The sequence below is a fragment of the Chiloscyllium plagiosum genome, unplaced genomic scaffold (assembly GCF_037043375.1).
Source record: "Chiloscyllium plagiosum isolate Xiang-an unplaced genomic scaffold, Cpla_swu_hap1 HiC_scaffold_11, whole genome shotgun sequence".
Taxonomy (NCBI): Eukaryota; Metazoa; Chordata; class Chondrichthyes; order Orectolobiformes; family Hemiscylliidae; genus Chiloscyllium; species Chiloscyllium plagiosum.
In genome coordinates, this window is record NW_028270149.1 from 30,250,596 (window position 1) to 30,274,153 (window position 23,558).

The window sequence follows — 23,558 nt, forward strand, 5'->3', positions numbered from 1 at the left end:
ATATTGGATTATCCGAAGGAGATCTCGAGGTCCCGATAGAAACATGACATCAAAGATGTGTTCCCAACACCGTTCGCATCTTTTGCTAACAGTGATTGAAAGTGAACTCAGCTTACTGAAATGCTGCCGGGAACAGTCCTGAACTGATAGGAGCCCAGGCACCGTCTCCAAATGACTGACCTCCCATCCTCTCTCTCTCCCCACACACGTTCCCTGGAGTTCTCCATGGGTGAACCTGAAACGCCCCTTCCCCAGATAATCTCTCCAACATTGTCCTGTACAGGGCAAAGGTGGAATCTGTCAAAACGTTGCAGTCAAACTTATCTGTGTGTGCGCGTGGACACACGCTATTTGGAGACTCCTCTCCTCCTTGTCCTCCTCTTCCCCTCTCTAACCTCTCTCTTCCCCCCCCCACCCCACAGGCCAAAAGATAACACTAGCAGCAGCAATCTTGTGGTTGGTGTCCATTCCGGCTGCCTGGGAGTGGGGTTGGGTGCGCAAGGAGTGGTGCTGGTGGGGTTGGGGGAGGAAGGGTGGGCGGCGTAGGGACGGATTTGGGAGGAGGGGGGCGGCGTAGGGACGGGTCTGGGGGGGGGGGGGGGCGGCGTAGGGACGGGTCTGGGGGGAGGGGGGGCGGCGTTGGGACGGGTCTGGGGGGAGGGGGGCGGCGTTGGGACGGGTCTGGGGGGGAGGGGGGCGGCGTTGGGACGGGTCTGGGGGAAGAGGGCGGCGTTGGGACGGGTCTGGGGGGAGGAGGGCGGCATTGGGACAGGTTTGGGGGGACGGGTGGATTTGGGGGAGGGGGACGGGTTTGAGGGGAGGGGGTGGCGTTGGGACGGGTTTGGGGAGAGGTGGGGCGGCGAGGGGATGGGTTTGGGGGGGAGGTGGGGCGGCGTGGGGACGGGTTTGGGGGAAAGTGTCTGTTTCCGTGCTGTACCTCTCTGGACTCTATGACTCTCGGGTACCCTCAACTGCTTTCAGGACAGGGAATTCCAAAAATCCTTTGGGTAACGAAGTTTCTGCACACTCAGTCCTCAATCTGCTGCCCCTTATTTTGAGGTTGTACCTGCGAGTTCTAGTTTCACCCACAAATGGAAACAGCCTCCCTGCTTCTATCTTATTTAATCCCTTAATAATTTTGTGTGTCTCCATTAGTTCCCCCCTATATTCCAATGAATGTAATTCCAGTGCAGTCACCTTCCTCATAAGCCAACATTGTCTATTCTGAAATCAATGCAGTGAACCTCCTCTGTATCCCCTCCAATGCCAGTACATCCTTTTCTGAAGTAAGGAGACCAAAACTGTGCACAGTACTCCAGGTGTGACCTCACCGGCACCCTATACAACTGCAGCATAACCTCCCTATTTTTAAACTCCATCCCCCTAGCAATGAAGGACAATATTCCATTTGCCGACTTAGTTACCTACTGCACTTGCAAGCCAACTTCTTGTGATTCATGCACAAGAACACCCAGGTCCCTCTGCATAATAACATGGTGCAATTTTTCATCATTTAAGTAATGGTCCGGTTTGGTATTGTTCCTACCAATAGAGGACCTCACATTTACCAACATTGTGCTGCATCTGCCAGACCCTTACCCACTCATGTAACCAATCTCTATCCCTTGGCAGACTGTGTTCTCTGCACACTGCTCTACTTCATCTTCGTGTCATCTTCGTGTCATGTGCGAATTTTGACACATTGCATCTAATCCCCAACTCCAAATTATCATTGTAAATTGTAATAGAGGTCACAGGTGTGAAAAAAGGAGGCTTGTTGCTTCTCTCTCTCTCCCATCCCCTTGAGGACCTGAGCCACCTTTTGTGACAGCTCTTGTCGTCCACTCCCCAGGCCAGCCCGATGGCACCCCGCCCCCTCCACCCCGCCCCCTCCACCCCGCCCCCTCCACCCCGCCCCCTCCACCCCGCCCCCTCCACCCCGCCCCCTCCACCCCGCCCCCTCCACCCCGCCCCCTCCACCCCGCCCCCTCCACCCCGCCCCCTCCACCCCGCCCCCTCCACCCCGCCCCCTCCACCCCGCCCCCTCCACCCCGCCCCCTCCACCCCGCCCCCTCCACCCCGCCCCCTCCACCCCGCCCCCTCCACCCCGCCCCCTCCACCCCGCCCCCTCCACCCCGCCCCCTCCACCCCGCCCCCTCCACTCCTCCCCCTCCATCCCTGTCTTTTCCAAGAGCTTATAAAGAATATATGTAGTTCAGGACCATAGAATGAGTTGAGTAAGTCAGTTAAGAACACAGTCTTACGAGTGTGAGGTAATTAATATCTGAAGTACAAGTGAGCTTGTAAAATACTTGGCACAAATAGCTGGCCAAAAATAATAATGCTCAAGGTATATTCTGGAAATGCAACTGGTATGACTGGACATGTTCACTGATTTAAGACTGTAGCTTTGTTTTATTGCACTGTATTTTGACAAAACATAAGGGCTTCAGAAAGCGTTTTGCAAACTGCATCTAACAAAAGTGGTTTATAACTTGCCTGTATTATTTGCATTTGCATTTTTTTTCTAATTTGAAAATCATCTCCGGTGCTTAAACAGAGAAACTAATGTAAATTGGGCAACTGTTGGAAGAAGTAATCTAAAATTATGATTGAGAGTGAAGGGGGTAGGAAATAACATTTAGGCAGATTGGCCATAATCATAGGAAATAGTGGAGCTGGCCTTTTGGTCTATTAGATTAGATTACAGATTACATTACAGTGTGGAAACAGGCCCTTCGGCCCAACAAATCCACACCGACCGCCGAAGCGTAACCCACCCATACCCCTACATTTACCCCTTACCTAACACTACGGGCAATTTAGCATGGCCAATTCACCTGACCTATACATCTTTGGACTGTGGGAGGAAACCGGAGCACCCGCAGGAAACGCACGCAGACACGGGGAGAACGTGCAAACTCCACACAAGTCAGTCGCCTGAGGCGGGAACTGAACCCGGGTCTCTGGCGCTGTGAGGCAGCAGTGCTAACCACTGTGCCACCATGCCGCCCACATTGATGCACCTTTTGTTTTTTTGATAATTATAGACTTTATAAGGTAGGGAGAGAAATAGTTGTTTAGAAGGGTTTAAGGATGATGTTCCAGGAAGATGCGAGGTCGTACACTTTGCCTGTGAATGTGGAGGCAGATACATCAGAAGATGTAGTTGGGTCAAGACCAGAATGATAGTTACACAACCAAAAGTGCAGGTTGGAAGTGATAGTGAAGCGTTAAGGAGAGGACAGTTAGGACAAATGATAATTCTAGCTTTGAGATTTTCTGAGATTCGGTTGAGACAATGCATTATTGCAATAGGCTGAATGTATAATCGTATGGAAAGTCCCTAATGGTAGTATGAGAAATGGAAAATGCTCCATTTTGCTTACTAATGAACGATGATTTTGCAGAGTACAAGATTTATAACAGCAAATCTTTTATTCAAAACAAATTCATGAATATACTAACACTATCCGATTATTCCCAATTCCTCTGCCTCCATCACATCTGTTCCCAGGAGGGTCAGTTCCACCACAGAACACACCAGATGGCCACCTCCTTTAAAGACCACAATTTCTCCTCCCACGTGGTTGATTATGCCCTCCAGCACATCTCGTCCACTTCCCGCACCTCCACCCTTGAACTCCACCCCTCTAACCGAACCCCTTGGTCCTTCCTTTCCACCTCACTAACCTCCATATATATCGCATTATCCTCCGCTATTTCCACCCCTAGAGATTTATTTCCCGCCCTACTCCTATCCGCTTTCCGTAAAGACCATTCCCTCCACGACTACTTTGTTAGGTCCACACCCTCCCCTCCTGGCACCTTCCCCTGCCACTGCAGGAATTGGAAAACCTGCACCCACAATCGGGGTGCACATTCTCCCCGTGTCTGCGTGGGTTTCCTCCGGGTGCTCCGGTTTCCTCCCACAGTCCAAAAATGTGCAGGTTAGGTGAATTGGCCTTGCTAAATTACCTGTAGTGTTAGTTGCAGGGGTAAACGTAGGGGAATGGGTCTGGGTGGGTGCCCTTCGGCGGGTCGGTGTGGACTTGTTGGGCTGAAGGGCCTGTTTCCACACTGTAAGTAATCTAATCTAAATCTAAATCTTCCCCCTCACCTTCATCCAAGGTCCCAAAGGAGCCTTCCACATCCATTAAAGTTTCACCTGCACTTCCACACGTCATTTACAATATCCATCGCTCCCGATGTGGTCTCCTCTACATTGGGGAGACAGAATGCCTCCTCGCAGAGCGCTTCAGAGAACATCTCCAGGACTCGTGCACCGACCAACCAACACCACCGCCCCGTGGCTGAACACTTCAACACCCCCTCCCACTCCGCAGAGGACATGCAGGTCCTGGGCTGCCTCCATCGCCACTCCCTTACCACCCAACACCTGGAGAAAGAACGCCTCATCGTCCGCCTTGGGACACTCCAACCCATCGTCTCAATGTGGATTTCACCAGTTTACTTATTCTCTTTCCCCCTCCTCCCCCCACCCCCAACCTTCCAGCTCAGCACTGCCCTCATGACCTGTCCCACCTGTCCATCTTCCTTCCCACTTATCAGGTCCACCCTCCCCTCCGACCTATCACCTTTATCCCCATCTCCATCCACCTATTGCACTCTCAGCTACCTTTTCCCCCAGTTCCACCCCGTCCCATATATCTCTCCACCTCCAAGGCTCCCAGTCTCATTCCTGATGATGGGCTTTTGCCCGAAACGTCGATTTTCCTGCTGCTTGACCTGCTGTGTTTTTCTAGCACCACACACTCGACTCTAATTTCCAGCATCTGCAGCCCTCGCTTTCGCCAATCAGATTCATAGTCAGCCATATTATGTTGCCTAAATAGTAAGGCATTTGCAAACATTGGTGTACTTTGACAGGGCCATTTGATCAAAGAACAGTACAATAAAATCTGGAACTAGCCTGCCTTCTGTGTGAGGATACTGGCATGTGAACAGCATGAAAAAATCAGAAATTTATGCAATCAGACTGCATTAGTTAGTCCTTTGTTGATTGTTCCTAACCCTATCTTTATACCACCTTAGTGTGTTCTTTACCTGCCTTGTTCTGGGTCTGTACTGCTGTCTAAGAATTTTTAGTGACTATTCGGTGGTTTTCTCTAATTTCAAATATGTATTGAAAGCTAAAACAAAATGTAAATTGCCTCTTGAATTTTTTTTTGTTGCAGTTTTTCTACTTTTCAAACTGAAGTGGATGGACTCAGAGCTTGACCTCTGACAGTATTTTGTCCTTTTTACCTTTGTAATAGATTTGAATTGAAAATTCATTATAACACCATTGAGTGGTCATCTGTCCATTAGTTCTGAATTGAGAAGTGGAAGGCTAATGTTCTTTTTTCTGTTTTGCAGTTAAAGTGAAAATGTCTCACTGTCAAACTGATGCAACTAGTGACAATGCTGAACAAGCAGATAAGGACACAGTAAGTTTACTTTGTCTTTGTTCACCTGCACAATACAGTTTTAACATTTCTTATTTCCAGCTGTTTATGAAGTAATATCATGGCTGATAATGATGGAGCATACTGTACTTGTGTTGCAGGAGGTTAAGGAAATCGTCCAAAAATCTTCAAAAAGAGAAAATTGTTCATCTTCTGACAAAGCAAATGGTAAGAGAAACATGTATTGTGCATTACCATATATTTGAAGAACATATTTGACCATTTTGAGATTGCAACACGAGCAACTTGGTGAAATAATTGCAGGCAGAGGCCAGTGATGTACATTATGAATGAGATTTTTAAATGTGTTTGAAGATGAGTTTTAGTAATTTAGTGTGGTTGAGGAAGATATTTTGAGAGACCTAGTCGTAATGACTAGAAAATCATCCCTTCATGTGTTTGGGGTGTGAGGAGATGGGGCTATTATGATTGATATTTATAATCTTCTCAGGTCGCAAGTTAAAACTGGAGACTGGTACCTTAAGAACTGGAGCTCGGCAAGCATGCTGAAATTTGTATGAGGGCGTGAACAGTCTGCATTATGGATTAGTTGAATTATGAGAGACAGAAGGCTTTTAGAGGCCTATCATAAAATCAATTTCGAAAGTTAGTCCTTGGAAAAAATGATGGCGAGAACTTAGTGTAGGATAGTGAAGCATGGGCTTTTGTCTAGAGGTAGACTGTTGCAATTCTGTTCAAATGTACTGTTAGTCCATATGAAATACTCATTGAATTGCTAGTGAAACTGTAGGAGACTGCAACCTTGTGGATACTCTTCTGATTATACTTGTCCAAAGGGATTACCTGTGCAAAGTGAATCAAAGAAAACTAGTTGTAAGTTTGTACATTTGAAATTGCCAAGACTTTTTTTGGGGTGTCTTATGATCCTCCCTACCCAAATTCTCACTGCTGTGCCCAAGTTATCTTTGCATTCTAATACTAAGAGTAAAATGTGCCATCAAGCCTGTCAGGGCATGGGTGTCAGGCAGCATGGCAACCATATACATGATAATGATGTCTGCAAAGAGAATTTTGTAATATTATGAAAGCATGAGGAAGCTGATAACTTGCTTATTTATTTCATGCTGTGCATATTGCTTTTTGGCATGGCTTTGTCCAGCTTGAGACTCCATTTAATTTAGCATATTAATATGTGAATTATTTATTATAGTATCAATTTTAGCTTTGTTTCGTTGATTTAGATACACTTTTTCTCCACTTTTTGCACAATGTAGCAACTGAATATTTTCCAAAAAATATTTTTAAAAAGATCATTGCAAGGATATAGAACGTGTTTGTATTTATTTTTGCCAAATACTGTTCGAGCCCATTTCTTCTGAGCGAAATGTAGCTGCAGGCGATGAATATTTCCAATGTAGTCCAAAATACAAGGCACAAATCTCCTGTAGTTTCCTAAAGATTTGAGAAATTGAGATTGTATATAAAGTAACTATGGTGGGAGGGTTTGTGGAGAGGGATGATGGCTTTATAGTTCTTGAAATCAGGAATTTTACTTTAAAATGTAATCATGGAATTACGTATCTGCATTTCAGAAGAGTGTGAAGATGAACAGTCAACCTTCACCACAGAGGCTGCAGCACGAACCCTTTACACATTTGTGAAGGGACAAATAATGCTGCACATCACTAAGAAGTATCACTTGGATAGGCTAATGGATACACTAATCATTTTTGGTCATTAAGGCTGAAAGTTAATGAGTCACTGGGACCTGACAGTTGATATATTGGTGATCATCTTACAAAATTCTATAGATTCTGATAGTTGCGGATTGTAATCGAGCAAACGTCATCTACATTTAATAGGAGAACAAGAAAGAAAACAAGGAACTTCAGATTTGTTAGTTTATACACAAGGAGTAGGGAAAATATCAGAAGCCATTATGAAGAATAAGTGATAAACAGAACTCTGATAATAATGATAGTTGGACACCACATAGATTTGTGATTAGGAAATTATATTTGGTGAACTTGTTGAAATCATTGAGGGTTTTACTAAGGTTGGTAAAAGGAAACTGATAGCATAATATATATACGTGGACTTTCAGAAGTTACTTCATAGAGTTTCCATAGGAAGTTGTTAAGCAGAATTAAAGTACATTGGATAACAGGCAGAAAATAGAGGGGTGGAATAAGCATGTCACTCTTAGTCATAGAGTTGTACAGCATGGAAACAGACCCTTTGGTCCAACTCGTCCACGCTGACCAGATATCGTAACTTAATCTAGTCCATTTGGCAGCACGTGGTCATAGAGATATACAGCATGGAAACGGACCCTTCGGTCCAAACCATCCATGCTGACCAGATATCCCAACCCAATCTAGTCCCACGTGCCAGCAGCCGGCCCAGATCCCTCCAACCCCTTCCTATTCATATACCCATCCAAATGCTTCTTAAATGTTGAAATTGTACCAGCCTCCACCACTTCCTCTGGCAGCTCATTCCATACACGTACCACCCTCTGCGTGAAAAAGTTGCCCCGTAAGTCTCTTTTATATCTTTCCCCTCTCACCCTAAACCTCTGCCCGCTAGTTCTGGACTCCCCGACCCCAGGGAGAAGATTTTGTCTATTTATCCTATCCATGCCCCTCATAATTTTGTAAACATCTATAAGGTCACCCCTCAGCCTCCGACACTCCGGGGAAAACTGCCCCAGCCTGTTCAGTTTCTCCCGGAAGTTCAGATCCTCCAACCCTGGCAACATCCTTGTAAATCTTTTCTGAACCCTTTCAAGTTTCGCAACATCTTTCCGATAGGAAGGAGACCAGAATTGCACGCAATATTCCAATCGTGGCCAAACCAATGCCCTGTACAGCTGCAACATGACCTCCCAACTCCTGTACTCAATACTCTGACCAATAAAGGAAAGCATACGGAACGCTGCCTTTACTATCCTAACTACCTGCGACTCCACTTTCAAGGAGCTATGAACCTGCACTCCAAGGTCTCTTTGTCCAGCAACACTCCTGAGGACCTTACCATTAAGTGTATAAGTCTTGCTAAGATTTGCTTTCCCAAAATGCAATGAATTAAACTCCATCTGCCACTTCTCAGCCCATTGGCCCATCTGGTCCAGATAATGTTGTAATCTGAGGTAAGCCTCTTTGCTGTCCACTACACCTCCAATTTTGGTGTCATCTGCAAACTTCCTAACTGTACCTCTTATCATTTATTCAAATCATTTATGTAAATGACAAAAAGTAGAGGACCCAGGACCGATCCTTGTGGCACTCCACTGGTCACAGACCTCCAGTCTGAAAAACAGCCCTCCACCATCACCCTCTGTCTTCTACCTTTTGAGCCAGTTCTGTAACCAAATGGCTCATTCTCCCTGTATTCCGTGAGATCTAACCTTGCTAATCAGTCTCCCATGGGGAACCTTGTCGAACGCCTTACTGAAATCCATATAGATCACATCTACTGCTCTGTTCTCATCAATCTTCTTTGTTACTTCTTCAAAAAACTCAATCAAGTTTGTGAGACATGATTCCCAAGCACAAAACCATGTTGACTATCCCTAATCAGTCCTTGCCTTTCCAAATACATGTACATCCTGTCCCTCAGGATTCCCTCCAACAACTTGCCCACCACCGAGGTCAGGCTCACCGGTCTATAGTTCCCTGACTTGTCTTTACTGCCCTTCTTAAACAGTGGCACCACGTTAGCCAACCTCCAGTCTTCCAGCACCTCACCTGTGACTATCGATGATATAAACATCTCAGCAAGAGGCCCAGCAATCACTTCTCTAGCTTCCCACAGAGTTCTCGGGTACACCTGATCAGGTCCTGGGGATCTATCCACTTTTAACCGTTTCAACATCTGCCTCCAATCAGCTTTCAAAAGTTCTTGCCTAATACCATCAAAATTGTCTTTTCTCCAATTTAGAACTTCAACTTTTAGATCTGGTCTATCCTTTTCCATCACTATTTTAAAACGAATACAATTATGGTTGCTGTCCCCAAAGAGCATTTCCTCCTCTGTATCTGGACATTTTGCAAGTTGTCACCATCTATTTCCCTACAGTCGAAAACTTCCATATCCTTTTCACAGCAAATACTGATGCAAAATATTCATTTAGTATCTCCCTCATTTTCTGCAGCTCCACACAAAGGTCGCCTTGCTGATCTTTGAGGGGCCCTTTTCTCTCCCTAGTTACCCTTTTGTCCTTAATATATTTGTAAAAACCCTTTGAATTCTCCTTAATTCTATTTGCCAAAGCTATCTCATGTCCCTGTTTTGCCCTCCTGATCTCCCTCTTAAGTATACTCCTACTTTCTTTGTACTCTTCTAAGAATTCGCTCGATCTATCCTGTCTATAGCTGACATGTGCTTCCTTCTTTTTCTTAACCAAACCCTCAATTTCTTTCGTCATCCAGCATTCCCTATACCTACCAGCCTTTCCTTTCACCCTGACAGGAATATACTTTCTCTGGATTCTCGTTATCTCATTTCTGAAGGCTTCCCATTTTCCAGCCATCCCTTTACCTGTGAACATCTGCCTCCAATCAGCTTTCAAAAGTTCTTGCCTAATACCATCAAAATTGTCTTTTCTCCAATTTAGAACTTCAACTTTTAGATATGGTCTATCCTTTTCCATCACTATTTTAAAACGAATACAATTATGGTCGCTGTCCCCAAAGTGCTCCCCCACTGACACCTCAGTCACCTGCCCTGCCTTATTTCCCAAGAGTAGATCAAAGTTTTGCACCTTCTCTAGCAGATAAATCCACATACTGAATCAGAAAATTGTCTTGTACGCACTTAAGAAATTCCTCTCCATCTAAACCTTTAACACTATGGCAGTCCCAGTCGATGTTTGGAAAGTTAAAATCCCCTACCATAACTACCCTATTATTCTTACAGACATATCCCTCTAAGCCCTTCCTATTCGTATATCCAGGCAGATGCTCATGTTGGCTGAGGAGTGGCAGATGGAGCTTAATTTAGATAAATGTGAGGTGCTGCATTTTACAAAGGCATATCAGGGCAGGATTTATACACTTAATGGTAAAGTCCTGGGGAGTGTTGGTGAACAAAGAAATCTTGGAGCGCAGGTTCATAGCTCCTTGAAAATGGAGTCGACAGCAGATAGGATAGTGAAGGAGACATATGGTATGCTTGCTTTTACTGATCAGTGCATTGAGTTTAGGAGTGGGGAGGTCATGTTGCAGTTGTACAGGACATTGATTAGGACTCTTTTGGAATACTGCTTTCAGTTGTGGTCTCCCTGCTACAGGAAGGATGTTACGAAACTTGAAAGGGTTCAGAAATGATTCACAAGGATATTGCCAGGATTGGATGATTTGAGCTAAAGGGAGTGGTTGAACAGGCTGGGGTGGGTTTCCCTGGAGCGTTGGAGGCTGAGGGGTGACCGTATGGAGGTTTCTAAAATCATGAGGGGCATGGATCAGATAAATAGCCAAGGTCTTTTCCCTGGAGTGGGTGAGTCCAAAACTCGAGGGCATAGGTTTAAGGTGAGAGGGGAAAGATTTAAAAGGGACCTAAGGGGCAACATTTTCATGCAGACGGTGTTGCGTGTATGCGAGGAAGTGGTGGAGGCTGGTACGATTATAAATATTTAAAAGACATCCGGATGGGTGTATGAATCGGAAGGGTTTGGAGAAATGTCGACCAAATGCTGGCAAATGGGACTAGATTATTTTAGGATATCTGGTCAGCAGGGACAATTTGGACCAAAGGATCTGTTTCTATACTGTACAGCTGTAAAACCCTGTTGTTAACTGTGACTTATGGGATTCCACAAGGGTCAGTGCTTGAGCTCTATCTGTTCACAATATGCATTGATGATTTGACAGTGGAGACCAAGTGTAATATTTCAAAATTTGCAGATCGTACTAATTTAAGTGAAAATGTATGTTAAGGAATAAGTAAATCTGCATTAGGAGAATTTGGACGGGCTTAGTGAGTAAGCAGGAACATGACCAGTCAAATATCTCATGGAATAATAGGAGGGTATCCACTTTAGTAGGAGGAACAGATGTATGAATATTTCTGAAGAAGTTGCAAAGTGTAAATATAGGACAAGAAAAGGGTCCTGGGTATTCATGTCAATAATGCAGTGAAAGCTACTTGAGAATGCTAATCGATGTTGGCCTTCATCCCAAAATTATTTGAGTACAGAAGTAGTGAAGTTTTACTTCAGTTGTATGAACCTTTGTTGGGCCACACTTGGAATACTTTGTGCAGTTTTAATCTCCCTACCTTAGAAGGGACATTGCCATGGAGGGAGTGCAGAAAGGTCTGCCAGACTTGTTCCAGAGATGGAGTGACTGTCCTTTAAAGAAAGATTGAGTAAACTGAGTATTCTCTAGGGTTTGGAGGATTGAGAGAGAGGTGATCAATTGCAAACTGCAGAATACTTAAAGGTCAATGTAGATTAGATGTTTCCCTAGTTTAGTAGTCTAGAAACAATGGACAGAGTTTAAAAATAATGGGCATATGACTTAGGTCTGCTGAGGATAAATGTTTTTACTCAGAGGGTTATAAATCTTTGGAGTACAGATTGGAAGGCTGTGAAGCTTAGTCTTTGAGCATGTTTAAGGTAGAGGCTGAGATTTGTGATCAAGCTTTAAACAGTTATACGGGAATCACGGATAAAAGGCATTGATGTGTTGATCAGCCATGATTGTATTAAATGGCGGAGCAACCAACTTCTACTCTGTTTCAAATGGAGAAATGGGCTGATTGCTTTGAGGACTTGAATTTGCAGAACAAAATAAATTGAAGGAAAAGTTGGATAAATGAGAAGAAGGGAATAGGATATCTTGACCATTGATGTTGTGCATTTATGTCCAGGATCAGTTGGAATGAATATCCTGTTTCTATGCTGCACATTTTAGATAATTCTGAGGGTCAGTTGATCATCAAACATACTGAGAGGTTGGAGTAATAGATCAAGTACCTTCGCTCTGTTCAAAAAGTGATTAGGAACTCCACATGAATTTAGCTTCTTGTGCATTAACTCATCCTGGTGTCTTTGCTGCAGTTGATCGTTGGGTCTTTTGTTATGGATTGATACATTAGAATATACAGTATTTGAGATTCATTTTTGGAGGCCCTTAGGAGCTTTACAGGTGGTTTCCTCCCTGTGTCTTCATGGGTTTCCTCTGGGTGCTCCGGCTTCCTCCCACAATCCAGGTGCAGGTTTAGATGGATTGGCCATGCTAAATTGCCCCATAGTGTCTAGGGGTGTGCAGGCTAAATGGGTGAGTCATGGTAAATGCAGGGCTACAGCGATTAAGGTTTGTTTTGTGCGGGTGGGGTGTGAGGGAGGGATGATCTGAGGGTTGGTGTGGATTTGTTGGCTGCATGGCCTGCTTCCACACTCTAGATTTGGGAAACTTTCATATTTTCTGGCTGGCTGAATCTGAAACAACAAGTTGAACCTGTTGTCCTGCTGAATGGGTATCATTTGCTAGTTGAGGAAGTATGAAAAGCACTGCTGAATGCCATTGTATTTTATTCCTTTTATTCTAATTTCTTTCTTCCTTCAGTGAAGGATAGTGCCACCACAATGGTTAATGTTAAGGAGGAAGATTATGTTTCACGGCGACCACGGCGGACCACCAGATTGTCTCTACAAGCAGCTCAGGCTCAGGCTCAAGCTGAAGCCCAAATCCATTCTTCTCGTTCACAAAGGCCTTCACGATCCTTGGCAAAAGTAACTTGTGCTAACTGCAAAAAACCCCTGCAAAAGGGACAAACTGCATACCAGAGAAAAGGGGCACCTCAGCTCTTCTGCTCTTCTGCATGCCTCACAACCTATTCTCAGAAGCCATCATCTACCAAGATATGCACATTTTGCAACAAGTAACTGTTTTCTCTTTTTGCATAAGTCTTGATCTAAGCACAGAAGTGTTGGATAATTTTCCCAGTATGTTACAATATCACTTTTAGGCTAATCTTGTACTCAAGTATAATTTCATCTTCTAATCACAAAATTGAACAAAAAGAAGTGAGGAACCCTGATTGATTTCACCTTCTGAGTCCAGAAGTAGATGATAGCTCAAGTTAGCTAATCTGTCACTTTTGGGAATTGGGTCTGGCAATCTCAGCCTTTTGCACTATCTGGCTCAGCACCACACCAAATGGAAACTGAAATATCAGTAAAAGGGGTCAAGAGAATTTATTTTACATGAATACTTAATTTGGACGTGATTTAGACCTGCACTGTATTGTGCTTGTGAGACATGTTCGTGACTTTAAAGTTGTCTGGGTAAGGAAGAAAATATATGTGCTTGTACAATCCTACTTTATTGTACTCATGATGCACACTTATTCAGTGAAGAATATTGATTGTTGACATTGGACGTTGAAGTTTTTGTTGTTGTAAAATCAAAATATTTGAAGTAAAACACAACATAAAGGTCCTGCTTAGCGAGACCACCATATTTTTGAAAAGGAACTTGTTTAATTAAATGTTGAAAAATCCTTCTAAAATTCCAAAGACCCTCAGATTTACATGAAAGGCTGTTAACAGACCTAAGGCAATGCCATTAAATAGGTACAAGTTGTTGTACATTCTGCAATAAAAGTGAAAAATGTAATGATTGAAAACAATCTGAGGTGAAAGTTGTGTGTTAACCATAAATGCTCATTGTAGAGCTGCAGCAAGCAAAGCAAACAAAATACTAAACTGCACAGCGACATTGGAATTTAAGTGTTAGGTTCTCCATGACTAAGTTGTGCAGTACTTTGACCAGAATATGAGTTGCTTCAGTTTGGTCCATGAGTGGCAACCATTAATGCTTTGTAGCTCCAAAGGAAGGAATAGTGAGCTTGATCCTGAATATAATCAGACTAAATTATAAGGGCTCTTTAGCTTTGATATGATCATCTTTGGTCTTGCTAGTCTTGGCTTTTCTCCTTGCATCTGTCTTTGATTCCAGTTGAGGTTTAATCTATCCATGAAGTTATTTTTCTTTGTATTTTTATTTTAAATTTATTTGTGTCTCAGTTTCATTCATGAAGGTTTTCCACAACTGATCTTTGACTTTGCTACGTTTTTTGTCTTATTTGTTTGGACCAAATTCCTCCACCTGTTGTACTTGGCTCTCCTCAGTTCAGTGCCTTTATAGTTTGTTTTCTTTTCCAATTCATGCAAGGAATCCAACGACAGTGCCTTTTTTTTGGTCCTCTTCATTTTACCAGGGTGAAATGGTGCTTTCCCCACAGATTAAGAAACAGGCTTACCAAAGAAACCGTTCTGAATGCAGGCTTAGATACATTACCCACTTATCTTTATTCTAATTCATACTGATCTTTCATTGTTAGTGAGCTGTTAGACTTGCATAATTGTCAAACAGTCAGGAATTCTCTCTTGTCTATCCTGCCTGTGATTAAACCTTTCTAATTTTAAATTTAGATTGAAGTTATTTTGTTTGAATGCAACACTTCATGCCTTTCATTTTGTTATTTCCCGGTCTTGGGGTGTGATAAAATTCTTGACTTACACTCCCACCTTGCCCCTTTTCTTCTGTTATATGCAGGAATATTATCCCTATTCTTTTAAAAATTTATGATGTCTCCATCTCCATGACTTAATTTTCTAGTTTTGTTGAGATGGCTTTGTGTATTCATAAATACCATTCAATTATGATAGTTAGAACATTAGTCCTTTATTTTTCATAATTTCCTACCCATTCTATGGCAGTGTTTTTTTGTTTAGCTTTTTCATTTTCTTTTTCTTTTACTTTTTGGTATGATATTTTCTCAGTTTGTTCCAGCAAAACTTCCTGCTTCAAGTCCAGCAGCTTTATTGATTGTTATATCCCAGTCTCAAGTCCAGATATCTGTCGCTGTGCATAGTAGTGTTCCATTCTGATCTGATGTCCTTACCTTGTGGGTCAATTAATTGTTTATTCTCCTGTTCTTTCATTCTTAAAGAAAGGGAAAAAGAAAAACTTTATAACAATGAAGTGTTGTGCTTTTTTTAAGGGATATCTTGAATACAAAAGAACTGGTTGTGGCACAGGCTGGTTCAAGTCAGTCCTTCCAGGAATTCTGCAACTCAACTTGCCTATCACTGTATGAAGCCAAACTGCTTAAGCCAGCTTCCTCAGATGATTCCTCAAGATGCAGTATCTGCAATAAAAAAGGAAAGGTGAGGGTGACCAAGCGGACGTGATTTTTTTTTAAAGAAAATAATATCTGATGCAAGAAGTCATAGCACAAGAATATATTCTAATACATTCTAATATATTATGTAAGACTGAGATGGGAGTCTTTTTTATTATCTCTTTAAGTTGCACATTGTAACACAGACACACAAAATAGAAACCTAAAACCTTCTGTCCTATGTAAACTTTCCTCTTTCTCTCCCCTCTTCTTTCACCCCCCCCCCATATATATTGCATATAAATTCATCCCTAAGTAGTTAAGATACTGTCATGAGCCTGGCACTCAAGATGGTGGACTCCTAAATGGCCATTCACAAGCAATTAAACGTAAGATTTTTGGACGTGTATAGTTTTAAATGAGTTGTTTCACTTTGTACTGGACTGTGATGAGATAGCCACTTGTACTGCAGTATCCTGCAAACGTACACTGACTAGGCCAATACGGTCCCAGGAGGAAAGGATGCAAACCTAATGGGACAAATATATTACTATCCTAACAAACTGAACATTTTGAGAGGCAGAATATAATGTGCAGCTGCATATAATCTTCTGCCAGCAGGTTATTAATTTTCTGTTCGACAGGCTTTGCTGAATAGTGTCCCAGCATGTGCTAGGTTTTCTGCATGTGTGTTATTCAGTAAGGATACTGAGTTGGGCTGGAATTAAAACTCTTTTATTTTGCCTGTATTCCCTTTGCCTTTTCCCTCTCCTTCCCACCTATTTCTTCATCCTCTTCTGTTCGCCGAGACTGCAGAATCAAAAGATATTATGCTCTCATCAGCCAAAGCCATTATTAGCTTAGAGTTTTGCAGTTGAGTCAGGGGCTGGACTGTCCCTTTACCTGCTTAATATTTCAGCTCGCTCGAATGAGACTTTGAATTGGACAGTGTAATGTATGTCGTTGCACCTTCTGTGATAGATTTTTTCCATGTACTGCCACTTGATTGTATTTGCTTAGAAAGCGGATTGAATATATTGATGATTGGATGTTTAGGTGATAAACCTCAGTCAATGCATTTTAATAATATAGCTGGTAACACCATTCAATGAATGTTTGTTTCTGCAAGAGTAGTGCAGACCTCAAACAGCATCATGGGATCTTAAGCATCCAACTGAAAAGGCCCATGATGTTACAAAAATAGAGCCCCAAACTCATCAATTGAGTTTGCTTGCTATATATTGCCGAAGTGACTTCAGAATGTGCAATTAATTATTTGTTAATGTTGTTTAAAAATTTGAATATTACAGGTACTTCTATCTTGAGATCTTTGTGATATAACACCAACTCTTTTCTTGTAGAATGTTATAATAACTCATGTAAGGTGTGTGATTAATATATATATATTATATATATTTTTATATATAAAATTAATATCATTTATTGTAGAGTTTGAATTTGAGCTAATTTGATTATGGTTTGTGTCTGAAAGGGTTTAGTGATTAACTTCTAAGTATTTCTGTAGCCATCATGATTTTGTTTTCAGAAATATTGTGTGTATGTATTCTTGGAGGATGATGGGACTCTGTTTCCATTGTGTACATTAGCCTTCCAGTTTAGAAGGTCAGAGGTTGATTTTGCTTTTAATTTTAGGGAAAATCCCCAAAGAGAACTTTTAACTTTCAGTTTGGCATTTTTGCAGAAGTCTTGGCTGAAGCATAATGTGTAAACTAGTTGGTCATGAGAAAGGGTGATAGCTTAGAATAGTTAAGAAATAAGTTACCTTAATCCTAGAACTTTAGTTTAAAATTTCTCAACAAGAAGTGTTTGGTTGAAACCCTAAAGGTACGATGTGGCATAAAGAAAGTCTAAGCTCAGTTGTATAAAACATTGAGCAATCAGATTCTTAAGAACAGAAATTGAAGTCACAGCTAAGTCAAAGCTTGTGTGTGATTAAGATGCGAATTCTCTTTAGTATTTCAATGGGGTGATTTTAAAGAAATAATATTTTACTGCATGTTTGTAATCTTTAATTGCGTGTTATGTGTAAATCATTTAGTTTGTTTTATTTTGTTCTGGTTTCTTTTGTTAAATCTTTGTTTTACTGTTAAGACCAAACCTGCAGTCTTGTGTGCTTTCAGTGAGAGACCACTTTGTTAAAAGAAAAAAAAAGTAAAATATGATACATTGAGGCAGATTTCAGCCTGGGATCCAAATTGCCTTGTACAAGCATCATAAGAACCATTATGTAACTTCAAAATATGGTGGGTCTGCAATTGATCACACTAAATCCAGTCATTTTTTCATCATTGTTGGTAACACTGAGAGAGGAGGAATGTAAGCGGTCCAGCCATGCAACACTTCTGAATGGCTGTCAAATAAGTTCATTGGCTTTGCTCATTCTTATAACTTTCCAAGACACAATTCTCACTGGAATCTTGACTTAGGACCAAACTTGTTCTAAATGAGTCAGAAATGTAAAGACTATGAGGCTCGTGAATGGCAAGTGCTGTTCGCGATTGCAAGTAATAAGGAGTTGTGGTGCAACTGCTTTTTCCCCAGAGTTATCATAGAGTCATTGTATTATTCATTAACATAATGTTGCATAAAACTATTAATTGTTTTGCCTCTAGATTCTGCATGAAGTCAGTAATGGAAATGTCGTCCATCGGCTGTGCAGCAATGCCTGTTTCAGCAAGTTCAGAGCAAGCAATGGCCTGAAAACCAACTGTTGTGATAACTGTGGGGTTTATTTTTACAACCGAGGATTTATGCTTCAGTACTTGTATCATGAAGGACAACAGAGGAGGTTCTGTAACACAGGCTGTTTGAATATGTACAAAAAGGTAAACTTGTATCTCATCCTGAATTTTGTCTGCTTTCACATCCACCTTTTGATTTTTAAAGAAGTCTGTGTTTCCAATGTTTCTGTACTCTGTTGGTTTCTCACTTGGGCAGCAAGTGACTCCTCCCAGTCTTCAATGGAGGTTGGTAAGGGAAAACGTTATTCTATGTAGTACTTTTTATATATGTATTGTAAAACATTTTATACAGTTTCTTTTTGATGCAAACAAATCAAGTGGCAATGAATTCCCAGCTAATCTGTTTTAATATTGATTGAGATAGGAGTGTTGGCTAAAATGCCATTACATTGTTTTATATTCCAAGATTAAAGAAATTAGAAAGACTCAGTAGTATTTGCAAAGAGAAAGGTGTGCACTTTTAGTTTTGCTTCTTGATTTTTAATAAAGGTTATTCATAGGCATTACCCTAATCCTACCAAATTACTCAAACTGGAATTAATCCACAGCAATTACACCTGATTTGAGGGTGCTGTTGTATATCAAACTGCAGGCATGTTGTTTAACATGGGAACATGCGCATCTTTTTACTCACTGAATAAATGAATACATTTTATTTTCATTTCTGGTAAAACTTAATTTTGCGAACATTTTTAAAGAAGCTGATATATCCAAAAACAACAGTGGTGTTCAGAATTACTGGGCTCCTAAAATAACTATTTTACGTCTGTGGTTAGTTTACAAATCTCTCTAATATTTTGTCTTGAGCTTATCAAAGTAATCAATTTCATACCAATCTGGCCAGAATGGTGTATTAAACTTAAGGTCGTTATCTTCTGCCTGTTTCCTAAACTGACTGCAAGTCCAGTCAACCAATTTACCCCAAACATTTCAGTCAACTAGTGTGTTTTTTTGACCACCTTCTTCTCCTGTGTTTCAAACTTCTCTCCATATCCTTTTTAGCCACATGAGGCCCACCACCGAACTCTCCATTGCAATTCCCCACCCCAACACAGATGAAGCAAAAAACTTACTTCAAATGACTACTCATTGTGTATTGACATTCCTCCACCTTTTAACCCATTATGAGTGATCATGCCTTATGTCACTTGGGCTCCTTGCAAATAGAATTTTCTTCCAGTCATCTGTCTTCTCCTTTCAGATCTTAGTTAAAAAGCTCCTTATCTGACCAAAAGTTTGTTAACATTTCTTAGCTTCTTTTTTAAACCTTGTTTGTTGATAAAGTTCCATGAAATTGCTTTTTTAAGTATTGAATTCCTGTATAATGTAGATCGAAGCAATGTTTCTCTCTAGTCATGTCCATATTGCAATTCCATAAGCAAAAGCTTATGGGGAAAATAAAGTTTTCTCTTATTTTGAGCCCCTAGTCATGTTTTGAATTTGGTGAGCTGGCAGTTTGCAGCAAAGTCGTACTAAATAGTGTTATGATGTTGAGCTGAGTGAGACCAGTTTAGGTTGACTTTCCCTCTGCTGTTTCACCCTGTTATCTTGAGTGGTTGCTCTGTTACAAACTTGCTGATTCCCAGTACAGCAAATTAGTCTGTCTTATGGACACCCAATTATTTTTATTATGCAGTTGGGTAAGCTTACATCTTCAATCCATTTATGTATTCTTCCAAGCAGAGGTTTTTAAAATAATTCTCTGTCTCCTGAAAGTGACTGTGTTTTTCATTTGAGAGACTAATTTGGAGGTCCTATGCTGACAATTTCAATGAGCTATCCACTTAGCTCCATTGTCCTGTCCTTGCCTGAATGTTTTAACCCAGTTATGCTGTCATAAAAATTAATATACATGTTATTATTGAATCTGCTTCAGTTCCCATCCTATCCATACTCAATATCTACATTTTCTGATAGGGCTCACTACATTATATATCTTGTCCCAGCAAGCCTTTTTTTTCAATGACCAGTTGAACCGTATCAATTGGGGCGGCACGGTGGCACAGTGGTTAGCACTGCTGCCTCACAGCGCCTGAGACCCGGGTTCAATTCCCGCCTCAGGCGACTGACTGTGTGGAGTTTGCACGTTCTCCCCGTGTCTGCGTGGGTTTCCTCCGGGTGCTCCAGTTTCCTCCCACAGTCCAAAAGATGTGTAGGGTCAGGTGAATTGGCCATGCTAAATTGCCTGTAGTGTTAGGTAAGGGGTAAATGTAGGGGTATGGGTGGGTTTCGCTTCGGCGTGGACTTGTTGGGCCGAAGGGCCTGTTTCCACACTGTAATGTAATGTAATCTAATCTAATCCCAAGACACATCTTCTATGAGTAAAGCGTAGATTTCCTGTGTTCTACCTGTCAATTTGCCATGTGTGAACAAGTCCTCTTCCACCCAATTCATTTGTCGAGCCATATTCTCAAATGCATGAATAATATGAGCCACATTCTCCCCGTGTCTGCGTGGGTTTCCTCCGGGTGCTCCGGTTTCCTCCCACTGTCCAAAGATGTGCAGGTCAGGTGAATTGGCCATGCTAAATTGCCCGTAGTGTTAGGTTAAAGGGGTAAATGTAGGGGTATGGGTGGGTTTCGCTTCGGCGGGTCGGTGTGGACTTGTTGGGCCGAAGGGCCTGTTTCCACACTGTAAGTAATCTAATCTAATCTAATATCTTTGATCCATTTCCTCAGATGTTGGGAGGGTCTGTGCAAACATAAATGTTTCTCTACTAGACCTCAAATTATGGTTCAGGTTCTGCACCGGAGCACCCGGTTTCCTCCCACAGTCCAAAGATGTGCAGGGTCAGGTGAATTGGCCATGCTAAATTGCCCGTAGTGTTAGGTAAGGGGTAAATGTAGGGGTATGGGTGGGTTTCGCTTCGGCGGGTCGGTGTGGACTTGTTGGGCCGAAGGGCCTGTTTCCACACTGTAATGTAATCTAATCTAATCTAAATTGCTTACATCATTAATGACCAGCACAGTTCGTTTAATCTGGCTAAGAAAAAACAGGATAATATTGACATATCAATTTAATTACTTACGAATAGCCAATTGTGAAACATAAAGCCTTTTTCTCCATTCTTTCCTCAGAAAAACACAAAAGTGCTTCCTTGTGCTTGGTGCAAAACTTTGGGCAAGAATTTCGACATGATAGCAAATGTGGATACCACTGGAAAGATGGGTTTTTTCTGTTCACTGTGCTGCATCACTTCGTACAAAGTAAAACAGTCTGGCACAATAGGTATTGTAACTTTTATTTCTTCTGTCTTATGTGCTCCACATCTTTGAGGAAAGATAGTGCTGTTAAATGAAGCATGTTTTTAATCTTCAGTGTTGTGTTGAGAGAATGTGTACACGGGAACAGGTTATTTTATTGAGAAGGCCAAACAAAAATTACTATTTAATAAAAAGACAGTTAATGTGGCAATTATCAATTGGATCAGTGGTGGTTCCTGACCTTTCGGAGTAGGAGTGAACTGATATCTCTTATTATTGGAGGATGAGTAGACCAAATCCCTATCAAGGTTTGAGGTGGGGTGATGAATCATAAATGTGTTGAGGCATTGAAATCATAAATGATTTCAGTTCTTTGACAGTCAAAAAGCCAATATGGCTAAAATCAAGTGATGATGGCATTGAACTGGCTTTGGGTTAGTTTGTGGCTTGTGTTTTCTCTGCTATGAAATGAATACTGTTGGCAATGAGGTGAGCTTCCCAAGGAGGGGGCAGGGGAAGGATATGTTGTTGCAGGGTTGGGTGACTTGCTAATATTGTAGAGGGAGGACGTTGGTATAGAATGAAATTCAGTTTGTAGTACTTTACCCTTCCACCCGTTATTGACCGTAATAATGCATTAGGTTTGAATGTTAAATTGTTCATTCTGAAACTGTGTCTTAGATCTGACCAAAGGAAACTGAGGGGCATGTTAAGTGATGGATTCAAAAGTTACAAGATTTGAAGGTAGATGGGGAATGCCGAATATCTAAAGAAGTACTGTGTAATCTTCAACATATCTAGATGGGAGGCATGGTGGCACAGTGGTTAGCACTGCTGCCTCACAGCACCAGAGACCCGGGTTCAATTCCCTGTGTCTGCATGGGTTTCCTCTGGGTACTCCGGTTTCTTCCCACAGTACAAAAATGTGCAGGTTAGGTGAATTGGCCATGCTAAATTGCCTGTAGTGTTAGGTGGGTCTGGGTGGGTTGTGCTTCGGGTCGGTGTGGAATTGTTGGGCCGAAGGACCTGTTTCCACATTGTAAGTAAGATAATCTAATCCCTCAAAAATACAAACACCCAACAGGAGAGGTGAATCAACCATGTCTGACACGAGAAGTTAAAGATTACAATAGATTAAGTGAAATTATGTATAAGGGTGCCAGAAAAATGTGGTAAACTTGAAGATTGGGAGGAATTTAAAACCCAGTAAAGGATGACCAAGAATAAACACAGAATACTGGAGAAACTTGGCAGGTTAGGTAGCATTATTAGAGAGAAAAATAGTGTTAGCATTTCGAGTCCAGTGTGACTTGTTACGTTCTGACAAAATTACACTGTGCTCGATATCCGTTGGAATCCAGTATAAATAATGTGAAAACTGGACGTTTTCAAACAAATGGTTGAATTTGGCATAGTCAGCATGGGTTTAAATAAGGGAAATGATGTCGAATGAACCTGTTGGAGTTTTTTGAGGATATTAATTGGAGCGTAAATAAAGCTTAACGAGTCGTAAACAAAATTAGAGGGCGTGAATTGGGTGAAGTGCACAAGCATGATTCAGAATTGCTTAACATAAAAAAAGAAGCAATTGAGAATAAGCACCTTATTCCCACTCGGCTGTTAGTTGTGGGATATCAGGATGAATTGTACTGGTTCCATATTTGCTTCTGTCACAAAACTGGACTGGGTAGGAATGCAAGTTGTGAGGAAGATTCATTGAAGCTCGCGAGGGCTGAGACAGACTAGGCAAATGAGAAGAAATGGAATATGTGAATATATGTGAAAATATTCACCTTGGTAGAAACAAAACTATTTTGTAGATAATGAGATAGTGGACACTGAGTTGGTGTCCTTGTTCAAGGATAGCTAAAGGCTAACATGCAGATGCAACATATAGGTGAATAAGGAAGGTCAAAACTGTGTTGGCCTTTGTTATAAGGAGATTTACATACTGAAATCAACATGTCTTGCAACTCTTGTATAGATCTTGGTGAGATCTCACTTGGGATAATTTTTAGAGTATTGGTCTC

At 41.7% G+C, this 23,558-nt stretch overlaps 1 protein-coding gene across 4 annotated transcripts in view; it reads left to right on the forward strand.

Moving 5' to 3' along the window:
* Positions 1-23,558, forward strand: part of LOC122557335 (zinc finger MYM-type protein 3-like) — a 152,119-nt gene that overhangs the window by 55,383 nt on the left and 73,178 nt on the right. For all 4 annotated transcript variants that reach the window (XM_087991949.1, XM_087991948.1, XM_043704937.2 and 1 more), the window contains exons 3-8: positions 5,380-5,450; positions 5,570-5,636; positions 13,001-13,316; positions 15,444-15,609; positions 18,197-18,409; positions 21,403-21,553. In XM_087991949.1, the coding sequence (XP_087848075.1) occupies positions 5,380-5,450; positions 5,570-5,636; positions 13,001-13,316; positions 15,444-15,609; positions 18,197-18,409; positions 21,403-21,553 (984 nt within the window). The remainder of the gene's footprint in view (positions 1-5,379; positions 5,451-5,569; positions 5,637-13,000; positions 13,317-15,443; positions 15,610-18,196; positions 18,410-21,402; positions 21,554-23,558) is intronic.